This window comes from Brachionichthys hirsutus, chromosome 1, assembly GCF_040956055.1.
Source record: "Brachionichthys hirsutus isolate HB-005 chromosome 1, CSIRO-AGI_Bhir_v1, whole genome shotgun sequence".
NCBI classification, from domain to species: Eukaryota; Metazoa; Chordata; class Actinopteri; order Lophiiformes; family Brachionichthyidae; genus Brachionichthys; species Brachionichthys hirsutus.
In genome coordinates this window covers 1,949,599-1,961,146 of record NC_090897.1, presented here as the reverse complement: position 1 = coordinate 1,961,146, position 11,548 = coordinate 1,949,599, and the positions used below count along the sequence as shown (strand labels likewise).

At 51.5% G+C, this 11,548-nt stretch overlaps 1 protein-coding gene across 1 annotated transcript in view; it reads left to right on the top strand.

The window, feature by feature from the left end:
- Positions 1-11,548, top strand: part of plekha7b (pleckstrin homology domain containing, family A member 7b) — a 30,896-nt gene that overhangs the window by 15,093 nt on the left and 4,255 nt on the right. Inside the window, exons 6-16 of the mRNA XM_068758389.1 lie at positions 1,242-1,338; positions 1,980-2,084; positions 2,209-2,281; positions 2,548-2,648; positions 4,503-4,681; positions 5,391-5,789; positions 5,871-6,408; positions 8,022-8,105; positions 8,455-8,598; positions 9,183-9,236; positions 10,848-10,919. Of these exons, the coding sequence (XP_068614490.1) occupies positions 1,242-1,338; positions 1,980-2,084; positions 2,209-2,281; positions 2,548-2,648; positions 4,503-4,681; positions 5,391-5,789; positions 5,871-6,408; positions 8,022-8,105; positions 8,455-8,598; positions 9,183-9,236; positions 10,848-10,919 (1,846 nt within the window). The remainder of the gene's footprint in view (positions 1-1,241; positions 1,339-1,979; positions 2,085-2,208; positions 2,282-2,547; positions 2,649-4,502; positions 4,682-5,390; positions 5,790-5,870; positions 6,409-8,021; positions 8,106-8,454; positions 8,599-9,182; positions 9,237-10,847; positions 10,920-11,548) is intronic.

Sequence of the window (11,548 nt, the reverse complement as noted above, 5' to 3'; positions counted from 1 at the left end):
TGCACAAAACAGGAAACAACAGCAGAGTTCCTGCTGCAGGTAACGCCGGAGCCGGGTCGGAAACGGGTCGAACACGGGCCGGACCCGGGATGGAGACGGGTCGGAACCGGGTCGGACACGGGTTGGAGATGGGCCGGAGAGGGGCCGGAGCTGGGGCGGAGACGGGCCGGGTCGGGGTCGGAACCGGGTCGGAGCTGGGTCGGAGTCGGGTCGGGGCCGGGCCGGGTCGGGTTGGGGCCGGGTCGGAGCCGGGTCGGAGTCGGGTCGGGGCCGGACCGGAGCCGGGTCGGAGTCGGGTTGGAACCGGGTCGGAGCCGGGTCGGAGTCGGGTCGGGGCCGGGTCGGAGCCGGGTCGGAGCCGGGTCGGAACCGGGCCGGAGACGGGCCGGGTCGGGTCGGGGCCGGACCGGAGCCGGGTCGGAGCTGGGTCAGAACCGGGCCGGAGGCGGGTCGCTACCTGATCTGTGGAGGCCTGCAGGTTGCCTGCTAATTATAAAATGCATGAAGCGTCATCTTCGTTGCTTAATTGCGTTATGAACAGTCTGTTCAAAGACAACAGATTCATCACCTAGCAACAAGAGAATCAACCCAGAGGGCGTTCCATCATCGATAAAACTGCAGCATTAGCGAGACTTTGTGATGCAACGTAAACTATTTTCAGCTTTCGGAGTTTCACGTTTCCTCTGTCTCCGTTGAAGGTTCCATCCGGACGCGCGGCGTCCCGCAGCTAATTTGTTGCTTCCCTGTAGACTTCATTTCTTTTTCTCCGTCGTTGATAAATAGCTTCTATTAAGAGTGTAAGAAAAACACAAAAACCTCATTTGAGTGATCAATGAGTTCCTGATCTCGTTGTATATCCGCTATGCAATGACAATAAAGGCTTTCTATTTCTAAATCAGGGCTGAACTGAGCGCAGAAAAGTGAGGAAGAAGCACACCGATAACCTTTTCTGGATCAAAAGCGATGTGATGATGTCATCAGTGAAAGTGGGATGTGGCTTCAGTCATGTGAGGCTATTGTGTGTCTGTGTCTTTCTTTGGCGTTGTGTTATCTCGGTGTGGATCATACCACTCATCCGCTGTCACGGGTCGCATGGCGGCGCCAGGAAACGGTCATATCCTTTATATGTGCAAGCTCAGCAAAGGCTGCCCCCCCCCCCCCCCCCTCCCTCCCCGCGTGACTTTAATCTGGCGGTTCTGATCCCGTCTGTAACGACCTTCTTCACTGCCTCTCGCCTGTAGGATAGAATCGCCTATGTCCAAGTCAGCAGCCAATCAGAGGTCCCCCAGCATGGTCGCAGAGTCCTCCAAGACCGTAACCCCGGCAACGGGCTCGAAGGTGAGTTCGGGTTGATGGTCCTGGACGTCTTACATGTTGTTGGCGGCCAAATGTTTGTTTTTAAGGGAGAATTTGAGATTCCCATGACGACCGTTTCTGTCCACGCTGATGAATCGGCAGGAATGATGTCATCTGTTTCTGATTGATAAAGCACGAACCTCCCGTGGGTTTGATTTGCTGTTGTTTGGAATGAACGATTCCGATCGTTCGATGATCGTTCTTAAACCAGACGATCCATCATTTCCTAATTCCCGTGTGATTTCATTAAATTGGCTCCGGCCGTGGAGTTATCTAAAAACTATTCCTGACATCCTCCAGAAAAGCCCGTCTGGATTTCCTCTTTTCATTTTGGGTGTTAAATCAAGGGAAGTCCAAGAAAGTAGGCGGGACTCTAGCGTTGTTGTTTCCAGGTAACTGAATTTTATTTTATTCTTTGCACCATGGAACGGCCAAACCATTATCATAGTACGACTATTTATTTTTAGTTCCCATTCATTTGAGTATACTCTTCGTCCTGGTCGTTTGTCACCGGCCCCCCAATGGTCCCCCCCCCGCGCCCCGTGGACCTGAACCACAGGTGTTCATGAATCTCAGGTGAGCGAAGCTGCAATGAAATTAACTTTTCCTTTTGCTTTCTCCAGATCTCCAGAGGCACAGGAAAAGTTCACAGCTTTGGGAAAAGGGATCATGCCATTAAAAGAAACCTCAACGTCCCGGTGGTGGTGAGAGGCTGGCTCTACAAACAGGTGAGCCGGGGCTCCGCCCCCCCTGCCCTTGTTGGGAGTCTGGAAGAAAGACCCCACCCCCCCATGAAGATGAGACCGAACAGGAGGATCACATGACATCATCGTTGCTGTTCTCTCCCTCCAGGACAGCTCCGGAATGCGCTTATGGAAGAGGAAGTGGTTTGTTCTGTCGGACTACTGCTTGTTTTACTACAAAGGTGAGTCGATGAAAGGGGAGCGGGACACACAAACACCCCGATCGATCAGATGTTCGGCATCCTCTCTCTTCTTTCCAGAGTGCTTCATCATGGGATGTAATACACGCTTGTGTTTCTGAAGTATCCGCCTCCTCGCCTGCATTAATCACACAGAATAATAGACCAGCCTCGCGCCGCGCCGCGCCTCACCTGGCCTCGTCGAGGCTCATTAAAAAGGGGCGGGGCCAGCTTGTGCTATGTTGAACGCCTCTGTTCCGTCTCCGCAGACAGCCGGGAGGAGACGGTGCTCGGCAGCGTCCCTCTGCCCAGTTACGTCATCGCGCCAGTTGAGCCCGACGACCACGTCAACCGCAAATTCGCTTTCAAGGTAACCGTGATCAATAACGGATCGATAGGAGGAGTCCGGTGTCGCCGGCCACACGCATGCTGGTGCTGCATGACGTTCACCGTGCATCACTTTCGGAACACGCGTGGGGGCCTTCATCTTATCTTTAGCTCTCCTTCAGTAGATTGACACTTATCGATTGATCAGATATCGGATGCTGATATTCTCTGAACCTTTTTGTGTTGAAGCGTTTCTCTCTGAGGTCGTCTCTGTGATCTAATCACACGATCGTCCGTGTAAACGTGAGGCGTGATCCGGTCTCACTGTGACGTTTCCACCTGAATCTGAGCCGCTGAACTTTTTCCCTTTTTGTTGTTGCCTCCTGCTGTGAATCCAGAAAAGGGACTCCATCCTTTTTGTTCCGGCGAGTGTTTACATTATCCGCCCCCCCCGGTGGAAACAGCGCTTGCTGCAGAGACTGAATGTTCGATGCACCACTGCAGCGATCCCTGCAGCTCCCTCGTCTCTGCCGCGCCGGTACTGAATCCTCTTAAGGTCGGATCACAGACAATGCCATTTGTATGATAATTGCGCTGCTGGGGATATTAATTATGCACGTCGCCTCCCACAACGCGAGAAGCCCGGGCTCTGCTGTACGGGCTGCATTTAAGAGCTCTCAATTCCCTGCTGCTCACTTATGATGCTTTAAAGAGGGGGGGTGGGGGGGGGGGGCATCTGTGGCGTGATAAAAATGGAGTCGCTTCTGGTAAAAGACGACGACACCATGATTATTAATTATTGTAAATACAGTCCAGTACTTTCCTGAAGTATTTTCTCAGGTGTTTTTTTATCCCGTCCCTCCTCGACCGATCCGTTTCTCCTCTTCCTCATTGATTCGGCGGTGATTCATTCCCTGCTGGTCCGGTGTGACCCGGTGTGTGTCTGTGTGTGTGTGTGTGCGTGTGTGTGTGTGTGTGCGCGCTGTTCCTGTCTTCCTGTCTTGCATGAGCAGGTATTTGATTTCACTCGAGTCTCTATTCAGCTCATTTCTTTCACATCAAGCGCATCTGGCTGCTGAGTGTGCACCGGAGCCCCATCCCTCACATCGAGGGGGGGGGGGGGGTCATTTCAGTCCACAAACACTTTGCTCAACCGGCCATTAGTATTGGGACAGTGGGATGTTTGATCACATTTGCGCAGCAGGAAGCTGAACGTTTGTAGGTTGCCTGTGACCCATGCGGTGAGCGTTCTGCAGTCTGGGACTCGACTGTCGTTCTGCAGCTCTGGGACTCGACGGTCTCTCATCGTCACCACTGGACTTGTTGTGAGGTGACAGGGCGTCCGTCCCACGGGCTTTTCTGATTCCGTTGCATTTCCTTGGATGCTTTGTTGCCGTCAGCGATCCTCGTACAGAACGGTCCGTTTTGTACCATCGACACCAAACACCGAAGCTGTTTCTGCATACCAGGATTCCTTTTGGGATTATGTTGCTGTGGTTGGGTTTTTGTTTTTTTGCCCCTCACATTGTCAGATAAATAAAGTTTTAGGAAAACAAAAAAACAGAACTGACAGGAGAAGAAACTGATTATGGATGAAACGGAGCTGAACGCTTTCAGCGCGTGACGTCGCCGTTATCTGCATCAGAATCAGGTTCCACGCTCCTCCAGACGGATTCACAACGCCATGCCAAAATAAAGAGAGGCCAGCCGGGGGTTATGATGGGTGCTGACGGATGTCCATCCTTCCCTTTATACTGTACGGATAATCGATGCTGCTTGTTCTCGGTTGGAAACTCGTTTCTGCTGCAGCTCTCTGCTTCTTTATTTCCACTAAAACGTGGCTTTAAACTTTGAGGCTCATCATCTCAATGATTTCTCCTCTCCGCCTCTTCGACAGGCGAGCCATACGGGAATGCGCTCCTACATTTACAATAAGAACTCCGTGATCGGCTCGCAGGCGGAACACTGCGGGATGCGGACGTATTTCTTCAGCGCGGACACGCAGGAGGACGTGAATGGCTGGATCCGGGCCATGAACCAGGCGGCGCTGATGCAGCAGAGTCACACTGTAAAGAGGTTGGTCCCGCCTACGAGAGCAGGATTCACTCCTCCCATTGGTTTAGCCTGCAGCCCCGACGTGTGTGTGTGTGTGTGTGTGTGTTTCAAGCTGCATTAAGCCTACGTTCACACTGCAGGCTGAAGTGATCCAAATCCGAGTTTTATGCTCATAAGTGATACGGATTTATTTTTAGGATGGCGTGAGCTCACACTGAATCTGAGCTTTTCATTATAAATCCTAAATGTGTCCGGTTCCTGTCGGTGTGAACAGTTGAATCGGGATCCATGCGTGTTTTCTCTCTCCCTTTCTTCATCAACTCTCGGGTGTGACGGACTAAATCAGATTAGGAGGATTGCAGCGACGACAACGAGGAGAGAAGGATTTAATAGACGCAGGGAGACGCTCGAGTCCGGTTCTGGATTCGTCTTCTCGACCTCCGCAGACGGACCATGGCCACGCCTCCGTCTGCTTCAGCACATCTGTTCACACCGATGTCAAATTTAAACAGTCAAAACGAGAATATCGGATCTGATACGAAATAGAACCGGGGTCTCGTTGAACTGCAGCGTGAACAAAGTGCTGGATGTTTGAGATGATCTGGGCTCTGGTGCCACCTAGAGGCCGATGGGAGTCATTACATGTTCTATGTTGAAGATGGAGACGTAGATAACTTGTTGAGGGCTCAGACCTTCTAATATTTAACCGTCCAGAGTTCCTTTTCCACAGACAGCTGGACAAGCCAAAGCAGGCGGCCCCGCTCGCCAACCACGTCCATGTCAAGCAGAACTCTTCCCCTCCGTCAGAAGGCGTGGGCGGGACGGACAAAGGGGAACCCACAGATAATGGCGTCCAGCCGGCTGGTGGAGATGAGGCGAAGGTTGACTTAGGGAGGCCCAGCCAGTCGACGGCGGAGCGCCGATCCTCAGACTCGGCCGTCGGCGCCGTCTACAAAAACGGGCAGCAGACTGTAATGCAGGTGACTCTGCCGCCAGAGCAGAACGGTAATGCCGTCTATCAGATGGGCGCCGTTTCACGGGCGGACACGGAGAAATACGCGCAGAGGAAGAATACGCTGGCTCAAGTGGAGCAGTGGGTCAAAGTCCATAAAGGGGACCCACCGAAAAGGTCAGTTTGAGAACGCCACCGCCGCTCTGCGTAAAGGCTTCCCTCTAGTGGCCAGTCTGAGTACTTGTCTGTTCGTTTCAGCGCTCCCCCCGAGTTCATCCTCCCTCGGCGGACACCGCCCTTAAAACCCAAAGCCAGCACAGTAGACGGTGCCTATCAGTCGTTGCCAAAGTCTCCCCTCCTCCCATCAGGAAGCAACTCGCCCCCGGCGGCGTGCAACCTGCCCAGCGACTACAAGTACGCCCACGATCGGCTCAGCCACTTCCGTATGTCCACCGACGAGCGGACGGCCACTAAAGAGGGAACGGTGTGGCAGCTGTACGAGTGGCAGCAGCGCCAACAGTTCCGCCACGGCAGCCCGACCGCCAGCATCTACACCGGCCCCAACTTCACAGACTCCTCCTCTTTTAGGGTTACCGTGGAGATGCCACGTTCCGTCTCCGTCCCTCCATCCCCATGTGAGGTTCCGCCGTCCATCCCATCCGCGTTCAACCCCTCGTCCCCTCGCAGGCCGCACACTCCGTCGGACAGACGCACAGTCAAACCCCCGAACGAGGCGGCGCCCGGGGACAGCACAAGGTCCAGCTCCCCGGGACACCTGCGTGCACAGCTTCCACAGGTGAGACGCTTCCTCTGGGCGCTGCTTGCCTCGCCATCGCCAAACGGGTGCATTAGAGATCAACTGGTGACTCTAAACTGTCCAAAGGTGTGAATATGAGTGTGATTGGTTGTTTTTCTTTCTGTGTGACCCTGTGATGAACTGGCGACTAGTCCAGGGTGAACCCCGCCCCCTTGCCTAACATAGGCTCCACCCTCCTGCGACCCTACACGAGATAAGCGTCAACAGACAATGAATGAATTAAGGAATCTTTTTTCAATCAAATGCACGAATCCTTTGATCTCAGGTTCTCCGATGTGACGATTTGCTGCTTTTCTGTGAGTAAATTTACAACAAGTTGAAAAAAACAAGCAATAAAAATAAATCTCTTCTGGCTAATTTCAAACAAAAGAGAGTGTGAGTGAAAGAGAAAATCCTCGGCTCCCACGTAATTATGTCAACAGAAGAGAAGATAGATGGATAGAAACTATAGATAGATCCATAACCAGAAGGTGGTCAGCAGGCCGTCGCCACCACGCTACTACTGTAAAGCTAACGTTGCTTTGGAGCTTGAGGCATGTATTTATTTAATGTCTTAAACGCTAACGTGAGCCATGCACACACACACACACACTCCCCACCTGTGGTCATGACATCATCACCGTAACCACCGCAGGACGCATGAGCGGCCAATCCTCTCATCCACACCCTCCACATGTGAGGGCGGCGCCCGCTAACCCAGCGCCGCATTTATAAACACACAAGCCTCTCGACCGACCCGCTGGCCCCCCGCCGGCTCCCCCGCCGGCCCCCCAACACTAAACACAGCGCTGCAGATGCGCCGCTTCCTCCATCATTCATCCGAGTGTCGGGACGCTAATTATAACGATGAAATAGAACGCCGCACAATTACAGGAAGCGCTTTAGAGGAACATTCATTTTTGACAAAGGGCAGTGCAAGAAGATCCAGAATTACATTTAATCTGCGCGTGACCTTTAGTCCCAGGCTGGAGTGTATGTGAGGAACAGGGATCTGAATATTCCTCTGTGGATTATCATTAAGAAGTGCGTTATATCAGCGGCTAATCCGATTTGCCGTGGGCAGCTCGGCAGCCCGTAAACATCTCCACTCGATCTCAAGCAGCGGTCTCTTTCTTCTGATCTCGCATTTAAATAAAAAACCTATTATACAGCAAAAAACATAGTGGCATGGGAATCTCGCAGGGAATGGCTCTCAGTGCTTCTTTTGCTGGTAGCAAACAAATGTTATTTTAAGAAAGCCGATTTGGTATAATTTATGTGTAGTTAATTAAATCTCTTGTTGTTTGTGTCCTTTTAAGGCTCGGGAGTGGGCCTGGTTTTCACTAATTCTGTGTGTTAAGCAAAAATGTCAAATTTTCCCCGAGCCCCGTAGCGTCGAGAACTCTGGGCGTACCTCGTTTCAAACCGGGAGTCGGGGGGTGATGAAAGGGAGAAAGGGATGGATGAGGAATAAATCTGCTGCGCCGTCAACTTTGTTTTCAGACTCGGAGGCAATGGTTTAACTTTGATTCTGTGCGACAGAGCGTCCACCGGCATTCCGTTTGATACCGCTCCATAGGTAACACGATGAATGCTGCTTTTTTTCCCCGCAGACTTCCCGACTGGAGAGACGATCCATGCCAGCCGTGGGCTGCATCACGCACACCGTCAGCGCTCCCAGCCTGCACGGAAAAACGGTATCAATCTGCCCGTTCACGGGGAACACGTCCGTCTGTGGGGTTTGTTTTGTTTCCGCCGGATGAATTCTGTTCCTATGGTTTTATGAGCCCAACCTTCACCCGCCATGAACAAAGTGAGGAAGAGGAGGATGCAGGAACGCGTTCCATCCTTCCCGTCTGTCCGTCATGCATCGTTTCAGATGCTATTTCATTATTTTTTTGTGTTGCCTTTTAATATTTTAAAACTACTTATCTGCTCCGGCGCCTGTAATTCTAGTTCAACCGTTTTCTGCCCCCCCCCCCCGCCTCATGGCTGTCACCCCTCTCGTTGCTCTCCCCTTCCTCCTAAACCTGGACGTGGATGCAGCCGGACGAGCTGACCCTGCTCCTCGTTCAGCTCCGGCGGCACCAGGCTATGATGGCCGGCGTGCACGCCGTGCACGGCGCCGGCGACGCTTTCGCCGAGCTGCAGCTCCGCCAGCACAATGACCTTCTGGGCCCCGGCGTGCAGGTCAGGGCCCCTGCATTTAACCGTCACCAGTGCATCGTGGTCCCAGTCTCTCCAGCCATCGCTTCCCTTTCATTCATTGGTCGGTACATCCAGCCGTGTTGCACCAATGACCTTTAAGAGCAGTGACTTCATCGTCTGTGTCGCCCGTCCACCTCGTTCCCAACGTGAAGCGCCTCTCATAAGGTCGAACATCTGAGCATGTTTCCTGCATTTCGACTGCTCCTTTGTTTTGCGCGTCCAGTCTGCAGCTCGGCCCACGTTTCGGTCCATCACACGGCAAACCTCTGCGCTCAGACTCAGTCCGACCGCATGCGGTTCACGAGACGAGCTCTTTCTCAGCTGTGCACGAGGTCAAACGTGAGGCAACGCAGTTAGAAGATGACACGATGGCTTTATTCCAGCTTGGCTCCGCCGTCTGTGGATATAAATCACAGCGGTAGCAGCAAACTGTGATTAAGATGGAGCTAATTAAGGTTCTTCCAGCAGACCCTGAAGAGAAAGGCCCGAGGACACATCTGGGCAGCCATTATTGTTTGCAGCTTCCTTCCTCTCAAATGATTTGTCTCTCCACTGCTCACTTAAAGGCTGATGATACTTACATACAACTGAAGAAGGACCTGGAGTATCTAGATCTGAAGGTGGGCCCAAACTAAATGGCGCTCTGTCGGCCTCCTCTCTTTCCCACCGTCTCCTCATGGCGGCATTAAGAAGCCTTTTATCTCTCTGTATTATGCAAACCATCCATCTTAGGATCTTTTGCTTGGTTGAAACCGACCGATAGCTCAGCATGAATGTCAGCAACGAACCAGCTGCAGCCGAATGTCCTCATTTTCTCCTCGATGCTTTCGATCCTGATTTGTTTGCATGTTTGACCCCCCCGACGCATCGATTCTGAATCTGCCTTTTCTTTCGGTCATCTTGGGATCAGCCAGGCCAGTAACGCCTCTCTGTTTCCTGTTTCATAACAGATCCAAAGTATTGACCCGATGATCGTTTCGGTACGCAGCGCGTTCCAAAACTCCGCTCCGAGTTTCGGGGACTGTTGGAATGTAAGGATGGTGTGCATAGAAAACAAAACGGCGATGCATCTCTGCATTTTGAGATGGCGATGGCGAGGAAGTCGCTCTGCCACAGGGCTTCCCTGCATGCTGTGGTTTCTGAATGCATCCTCGCTTAGCGTTCATTTTTCCTGCCTGAGCGTTCGACCCGATGGTGCTCTTTAAGAAATACACCGGCAACACGGTCACGATGAGGCAGCGGCGACTTTATGACCTCCAGCGTCGCCGTGGTAACAGGCTGATGACATGAGGATGTGTGTGTTCAGCGTGGCCTTAAAGGACTTCACAGTTTTGCATAACAATCTGACAAAAGTTGCTGATTTGGTCACGATATTTGACTTTCATTACAGTTTTATTCTTGCTTTTTTCAAAGTAACGTGAAAGACGCAGCAGAAATAAAGCAGCAGACGTGACTATATAAAATAAAATAAGACCAAATGTAACGCGTCTACGTCGTTGGTCATGCAGTCTTCAGAAAACGTCTTTTTCCCAGAGTTTTTGACAAAACAAACCGTCTCATATAAAACATCTATTTCCGCTGGTCGGTTGTGGTGATCCTGATGATTATGAATATTCCGCCCACGCTGTTCCTCCCTTTATCTTCCTCGCCACATCCCCGCGACAGACGAGCGAACCTCTGCCCCGTCATAACACCGATGGCAAAAGGGAAAACGATCCATAAAACACTTCCAACCGCCACGAAACCAGCGACAGCACAATTCCCACGAGCTGATGTCGTATCTGTGAAGTTAAAAATGACCAGAACCTCACAAGATATGTTCATGGTCCATGGATAAAGTAGGACTAACCAGCTCCTGACTGTGATGATGTGCAGTACTGTACATGCATGCACAGTGCTGCAGCGACACGCACCTTCTCAGGTATTTACCTCCGACTGTTACCACGGTGACGTATCTGAGACGTTGAATAAAAGCTGAAATCATATAAACCAAATCTCGCCCTCGTGGTAATAAGAGCAGCGTTGGGGATTTACAGGTAAACGTGCAGACGTTTTTGCTTTATGCATTTAAGAAAGAAATTCCTTTGGTATGGTTTTTTTCCCCCTTCCTTGTTTTGTGGTCATTCCGGCTTGATCTGTCCGTCCGTCTCTCTGAATGCTGAGATTCTAGAGGACCGCCATTCAAAATGTGGCATGAAGCTGACTGTATTTGTGACGATTGGGAATTTCAGGTCATCGGACGTGAAAGTTTGAAAACAGAAAGACCATCCCGGCCCGTGAAAATAGCAGAGAGCGATGCCGACGTAAGTCTGTCATCCCGTCCTCGGCCTCTAAAGGACGAGCGCCCGTTTATCGCCGCTTCCTTAAATAAGGAGATGAGGCGCTTTCCGGAGCCTCGGAGGTTTATGTCACGTTCGGGATCAGAAGCATCCGTGTCCTCGGACACGTCTACTCCTAAGATCTTCTTTTCTGACTTCTTACAATCCACGAGAGAAAAGCAGCGGGTTGGTTTTATGTGTTGTTGTTTTTTAGTGTTGTCTTAAGTCGTGGTAAACAGAGGCTGCGGATGGAAAGGAAAGGAACGCACGCCACGCTGCGACGCTGCCGGGACGCCCCTCCACGCCGCACAGGCCTCGGAGCGCCGGCCACAGCTTTTATTTTCCTATTTTAAAGGGAAAAATAGATGTAATGGGAGCTTTTAGATGTCGGGCTGTTTAATTTTTCACTTTGATTTCCCCCGATCTGCTTTGCGCTCTCGTTGTTTTCGGCTGAACGGAGGTAAACCAGCTGGATGTCCTGGCTTTTCATCATTAGCATTGTTCCACTTTAACAATTTATAAGAAATTGCCAGTAAATTTGTATGAACAATGAATATTTCATGCAATTAAAAAAAAACAACAATATACGGCGGCGGGAAAATAAAAACAGCTTA